Raw genomic sequence first — 7,420 nt, 5'->3', positions numbered from 1 at the left:
GCCTCCGGCTGCTCTCTGCCTCCGGCTGCTCTCTGCCTCCGGGTGCTCTCTGCCTCCGGCTGCTCTCTGCCACCTGCCAGAGCTCTTGGTCACACCCACGTCTCCACTGCAGAGTGGATATGACATGCTGCAGGAGGAAGCTTCTCCTGCAGCTGTGGGCTCCACACAGGTGCAGCAGGTGCTAAGTAATTTAAAATAATACATAAAAAAAAATTCATGCCGATCGTACGGCTCATCCATCAACCAGCCCACTGTTTGTCATGTCCAATCTTATTTTGAAAAACCGTGATAGAGTGAGCCAGCGAAAAATGAACTGCAAAGTAGCGAGGGACTACTGTTCAGGAGTGGGAAGTTTGATGAACCCCCTAAGCTGCATGTTGCTGGTTGTAGTTGTAGCCCCTCCAGAGGAGGGGGTTTGCAGTGACTTGCTGTGGATAATTTGTAAAAGTTTGAACTAGTTAGGGTGAGTTGTTGTTCTGTGTTTAGGTTGGATTGTTTGCCCCTTGCTTTAGAAGTATTAAATGAATAAATAAAATAATATATATATTTTTTTTTCTTAACCTCCTGGTATGTGTACCAATTATTCCAGAAGGGGTTCTGTGCAGACCAAAAGTGGGCGTTTCTGGAGAATAGGTGTTTGTAGAGGACAAACACTGATTGGCAGCTGTAATTCTGGCTCTTTAGTTAAGTTACGTCAGGTCTTTTTTAAAACTGAAGGTTTCTAAAAACCAGCGTTATATTTGCTGTCAAACACAAGAAGCTTCTCTTTAGTTCTTGGTTGTAGCTGCACCTGACACAGGTTGTCTTGAGTGTGGTCTGGGTACAATGAAATATGAAACATCTGAAGTGAAACCTGCTCCTATTTGTCCAAAAGTCTGGTCTCAATTAAAGATCATGAGTCCTGTAACGAGATAACGGCCCAAAACAAAAGCTAAAAACAAAAGTTTTTCTTTAGAAGTTCTTCTCTGAGATGTGATCTATGAGAGGAGCTGAAACATGGAGTAGGTTGACCCTTAAAACCAGAGACAGCTGAGGAAGTTAACCAGTAAACAGAACTACCTGCTCCAGGTGCAGAAATCTGACCATCACTCATCTGCAGTGACTGATTTAAAAGATGAACAAGAAAATATGAAGTTAAAGGAAACATCCTTTGTCCCAAGGCCAGTTTAAGTATCATTAATATTTTAGTTACTTTATTTTTCTTTATTTATGAGTTGATTGTAACTGGTTTTACATTATTCAACAACCAAAACAGATTTAGTTTTTTAACGTAATGGCTAGGTATTAAAAAACACATTTAGCCCTCCACACTACCCAGTTATGTTGCTCTTATTTTGAAATGTAACCTGAAGTTCTGTGTTGAGCGGCAGAAAGAAAAGTTATGGAGACGCCGCTAACGTTGAACCGGTTAACACCGTGAACATAATAGATCTGTGGTTAACAAACACCTTGTTTTTTGTCTTCATCCAGTCAGATGTGGCCCTCCAGACATGTATTTGTCTGCAGAGATATCTACTTGGATTATTTGCTGGTTCTGACATTCTAGGCAAGATCTTCTTCCTGTGTGACCCACAAAATGAACTCTTCATAACTTTTACACAGAAACCCACTTCAATATGGCCAAACGTTTTTATCATTTTAAGTTGGAGTGGCATTTATTGATTAAATTAAAGTGAAACGTTTGTTAAACAATGTGTCTGTGTTTCAAATTTACCCATCAAAGAGGGCTTTTAATACCTTTCAAATGATCGATTCATAAACTAACTTCTTGAGATCAGCTGTTAGCTGCTTCTTTTCTAAATTATAGATTTGTTTGAAACAGTTCTCAGTTATCTGACTCTAACGTTAACACTAAAAGTTTAACAGTAATTTTACTTTAATTGATCCGTCTGTAATCGTTCTTTTATTTTGTTTTAAAAGATGCGAACGCTTCGTCGCTGCAACGTGTGCAGTCTGTAGACAAACGTCAGCAGACCGTCCTGCTGAAGCTGAGAAACACGTCGCTGCGATCAGAGCTTATATCTCTCTGAGTGACAGAAGATGGGGGATGAGACAGCACAGGGGGAGAACAGGAAGAGGAAAGGGACAGGAAGAAGAGAGAGAGGTGGAAAATGACAGAGCGAAAAAGACGAGTTCCTCAGATCAATGAGCCGAAGCTGACTCAGCTGTGAGACGACCAGAGAAACACGTGATGGGTGAGGGAAAGAAACAAGAGACTGCAAGTTCACCAAGTGACGCACGTTAAAGCATCAAATATTCATCTCGCTCCTGCAACTGAAGCAACAACACTGCGGGGGAGATAAGAGGAGAAGAAAGGGAGGGGCGCTAGGAAATAACAAGAAAGGAGAGAAGGAGGAACGATGGAGAGCAGAGGAAATGAAAGCAGCTCACATACTTAGAAATCTAAAAATAGCTCAGTCTGACTGAGAGGAAATAAATAAAAGAGGTGAAGCAGAAAGAGCTGGACATCAGGAGCTCGATCTGATCAAACTGAATCTACAAACTCCCACACAAACATCTGGATACATCTGGACTTCCCACAGTCCTTTTACACTCGGGTCATTGTAGTCCATCTTCTCATTTTATTAACAAAGGGCTTGAGTCAGGTTCCATGAAACGACCTAGTCAGTCCCTGAGACGTGTTCCTGTTCTCGATGATTGGCAGGAAACATCAGAGGACGACGGACTGAAGGGGTGATCTGCTGCAGTGCAGCAAACACACCCATCGAGAGCTGCTGGGAGTTTGGTCTATACTGGTGAAAGAAAACTGAAGCACACAGAAGAACAGAGAGAATCAGGCCTGACAAGAGAGTAAGGCCATCTCTGTCTACAGATACTTAATTATTTATCTCATTCTGGGGTCAAAACTTGATTTATTTGTTAATTTAGAGCAGGGTTAGTGACATTTGTTTCCAGAGGGCCAAATTGAGTTGTTTAAAGCAATCAAAGGGTCGCAGAGTGGATCAGGAAAAACTTCAAGACATAATCTGGACTTTTCTGTCATAGCATAATTAAAATGATTGGTAAAATATGTCTCCTTAATGCCATATAGGAAAATAAAACACTTTCTGTAAATTGGCTCTAGTGACTGACAACACACATGTTATGTGAGAAAAAAGTAATACGTTTACTTTTTGGAGTCTTTAAGGTTTAGTTTAGTTCTGGAAACACAAACAAAGACATACCATACTTTTTGCTGTATAAGTCACAGTATTTTTGCATATATTAGCATGCCTGCAACTTATATAGCGATGCAACATATTTATGATTTTTCCCTATAATTATAACACAATTTTTGTCTGCGATCTGACAATTTCATTCATTCTGACATGGAAAATACTGAACACTACCATTTTCAGCCACTAGAGGGCCGCCGAGCTTTAAGGCAAGCCAAATATATCATTAATAGGTAAAAGTTTTTTAGTTAAACTGTGCGTAAGTGGTGCTAAAGTATTTACTTCGAGAGCTAAGTAGCAAAGCTATAAGATAACTACGGTCGACTTGCCATACTCGTATTCGGACGCATGCGCAAAATGTTGTGTTCCGCTGAAAGTTTTTTTTTTTTTCCTGTCGAAAGTTCATTGGTCAACTTTAGAGAGTGCATTTGAGTAGAAATAAAAAGGATTGAACCTGTTCTCTGATCGGTGAAAGAACGCTGTGTTGTATGATTTTACTGCGAGACCATCTGGTCAAAGCCACAGAGGAAACTGGTCGCCATTTTGTGTCAGCTCTCCTTAAAGTGGAAGGAGACGCCCACTGGAGGGTTGGAGGGTGAAGTGTTTCAGTGTTCACTTGCTGCTCTGTTGCTGTTCATTTCTTAAGTGAGAATACTGGAAACTATTAAGAGTTAACAACATATTCTTTTGTTTGAAACATATGGCTAAAACCACATTTGCTATCTTTTGCACTGTTTTGCACTACAAGAAAGAAGCCTAATACTTGATTTGCTTATCATAAAAAAATTCTCTGGACCTAGTAGTGGAATTTTCTTAACTGAGATAATTTTGTGGTATAGCAGTTTTCAAAATAAATTATGGCAAAAGGACACACTGCTTACTTTTAATTCCTATTGCAAGTTTTATACCAAAAACATATCGTGATATATATCGTTATCGCCACCCTTCACAATACATATCGTGATATGAATGTTATGCCATATCACACATCCCTAGTAAAGGCCAACAAAATTTGTAGTATTGTTATTAAAAATATGTTATTTTTAAATGGAGGATAATTTCTGGGTCTTATTTTCTTTAAAAGTGGCTCTTTTAGGAGTGACCACAGGCAAAAAGAGAGTGCAAAGGGCGAGTGAGAGGGAGGGAGGGAGGCAGCTCGTGGTCGAGTCTGCGCGACAGCTGGAGGGCCAGACTAAGAAAAATTAGCTGTAAAAGGTTTAACTTCTAGCAGCAAATGAACAGTGTAAGCTGAAGTAAGTCTGAGTGTTTTCACTCTGCTGTGTAAAGAAACGGCAGCTTCAGCCTCATGTTCTTGATGAATGAGCTCCCATCACCAAAACTGAACATTCCCATCGGTGCCGATTACAATTTACAACCGAAAACTAATTTACCTTATTTAGTCAGTTTAGTACTTTTTTTCTTTGATAACAACATAAACAAAGTATTCAATTAAAAAATAAAAAATGATTTCAGGAAAATAACCATAAAATGACGGGTTCAAGTTATTTTGTGCAGCAGTATTTACTGAGTGTTGTTGCTCAGCCAGTGGAACAAACCACTGCACACCTTTATTGCCATTACACAAGGGCAGATGTAGTTCAGACCAAACCAGCAGGTGGAGAAGAAGAAAAAGAAGACAGATATTTACCGGTCGGACCTCTCCGTTGGTGTTCGTGTACTGCCGTGCCAGCCCAAAGTCCAGCATGTAGCACTTCCTGTATGTGGAAGGAAGTCGGCCCATTGCAAAGTTCGACTGCATGAAGAAAACACAGTGACATCATTTAGTGCTGAGAAGAAACGGGGCTGAAGCTGCTTTAGTCAAACCGTAAAAATGAATTTATATAAATCTCCTGTCATATTGTGAGATTGTGACAGATCAGGTAGAGCTGTAAAAATATTTTGGCAATGACTCTCAGCTACTACCACACCAAATGTTGCCCTAACATCTGTAAAACAAACTGAGGCACTGAACAGCCATTTTATTGTTGGCTAATGTTGACTTGAGGCCAGCTGTTGAGAACAGAAAAAAATGAATAAATCATTGTTATTGTGTGTTTGTAAGAGTATCAACAAGGAGTTATTTTTCCTTTCTCAAAAATATTTACCAAAATATGAATTAAATAAATTTTACAAACTAAGAACATTTTTTATGAACAAACATTTCAGTGGTGGGAACAAATAACCAAAACGTTAGCTTTGCTAACCACTAATTTGCTAACTAAAATAATTAGCTTTGTGAATGCTAAAGTGCTAACTTTTCTCATACGCTGCTTTCGCTGACATTTTAAGACCGTCTGTAATGAGACAACAGTGTCAGTGAACACAACTCAGAACGGTCCATAAATCACAGGTAAAGCGTCCATGTCCCGTTCAGAGGTGAGCGTTCAGAAATTAATCCGGTCCATCTGAACCAAAGAGCAGAACTCTGATGTGCTGAAGCAGAGTGATGCGTTCAATGTGTGTCGGACATCTCCCTCGGGTCATTTACTTTAATGAATTAACTCACTTTAACAACCCTCTTTGTGGTGAACTACTTTTATAAACTAACTACAAAGCTGTTGTTTGTCATCATCAATAATACATAATATACTATATATAATATATAATTACTCTGTAATACAGTAAATCTGTTTGCATTAAAGGTGTGAGAGAGTCACATCCCAGAGACAGTGTTAGCAATGAAAAGCATGCTGGGTAGGAGTTATGGGTGAAACAATTCTGTTTACAATGTTTCTGAGTGTGAAAATTGATTTTTCATGTTATTTTCCTGATCTGGTTTGGCATTTATATAAAGGTTGATATTTAAATAAAGGTTGATTGATTGATTGATTTATGTTAAAGTCTCTGTTATTGGCTGCAAACTGACGCCATGAGTCAGAGACTGTTTTTGGTAGTATGAGGGGGGACATAGTACTATGATGGTGGTCACATCACCGGGTGGTGCTTAGATTATCTCTGCACAGCATCACTTTGTGTAAATCACCATTCTCCTGCATGCTTCCAGTGCAGAGAACTGCCTTTACTTGAATTTACCAGATTCAAATTTAGCGGAAGCTAATTCTGCTAAAAGCTTTCAAAGTTAGCAAAAACACTAATCTGCTAAATGTAGCTTTTTTTTAGAAAGACAAAGAGATGTTCCATCAACATGAATCAGAATCAGAATAAGCTTTATTATCATTGCACAACGAGAATATGTCCATACAGCCATCCAAAAGATGGGCGGAGTGCACAAAACTGCTGCTGTGATAATCTGGCCTTATCCTTTTCAGAATATATTTTTAGATAGAAAAAGGGACAAAGCCATTAGAAGAGGATAGTGGCATTACAAAAAAAGATCTCTTCACACCTTGTCCTAACAGGACACAATTTAAGACAATTGAAAAGTTGGCCTGTTTCGAGGCCAACCGGAGAGTCAGATTCAGATAACCACAATTGTTTTTTTCAGGCAGACTATTTTTTTTTTGTCAGCCTTGAGTCTGTACTGACACTTCCAAGATCCAAAATGGCCAGATTAGGGTGCATTCTACTGGTCCATGCTTATGAGTCTCTTCAAGATGGTTTTCATGCTGACGAGTCCCAAAGCCGCAGGTGGCCTGTGATTCAAATCACTTCCAACTTACGGTTCCGCTCGTAAATCAGCTGATTTTGAGTCCTCCCAGCACGAACCAAACCTTCACATTGACAGCAGCCTGTCGAGGTCCAAATTATCTGCGGCCGTCTTCTTTGTACGTTGATAAACCAGGATCCAGACTATTCCAAAAACACGAAACCTGTTATCATAAATCCAATTATATGAAATTCTGAAGTCCTCGTTCGACAGCAGAGGTAGACACATCACCCCCAGAGATTTATCCAGCTGCATGCGCATCGTCCGAGCAGATGAGGGTTCTCCAGGACCCTGTCGCTTTGTTGAAAATATTTTGTCATTTGCGTTGAAAGTCCAGTTGGTCAGATCTAAAACAGTAGTTTTCATTTTAGAAGACGTGTAAAAAAATAGGAGCTGCTCCGATACAGACGTAGCAAAAAAGCAGGAGGAGAACAGGGAGCGGGGAGAAACGCATGCGCCTCGTTAGAGAGCCAGTGAGGAAAAAAAAAAAAAAATGACGCCCGTAATCATATCCAAAATAAGTTTGATCAAATTGATAAGAAAAAATAATTCAAAAAAAGCTCAAGTTTTTAAAGCTGAATGTTTTTCCACCTTTTGGTTTAAAAATTTAAGGAAAAGCCATTTGAAAATAATGTAC

The 7,420-nt window shown here is 39.4% G+C and overlaps 1 protein-coding gene across 1 annotated transcript in view; it reads right to left on the bottom strand.

Moving 5' to 3' along the window:
* Positions 1-7,420, bottom strand: part of ttbk1a (tau tubulin kinase 1a) — an 88,249-nt gene that overhangs the window by 43,741 nt on the left and 37,088 nt on the right. Inside the window, exon 6 of the mRNA XM_037690004.1 lies at positions 4,825-4,929. Coding sequence (XP_037545932.1) covers positions 4,825-4,929 — 105 coding nt within the window. The remainder of the gene's footprint in view (positions 1-4,824; positions 4,930-7,420) is intronic.

Source organism: Nematolebias whitei, chromosome 16 (assembly GCF_014905685.2).
Source record: "Nematolebias whitei isolate Nwh7 chromosome 16, NemWhi1, whole genome shotgun sequence".
Taxonomy (NCBI): domain Eukaryota; kingdom Metazoa; phylum Chordata; class Actinopteri; order Cyprinodontiformes; family Rivulidae; genus Nematolebias; species Nematolebias whitei.
Note: the sequence above shows the minus strand (reverse complement) of the source record. Positions and strands in the feature narration are given on the sequence as shown.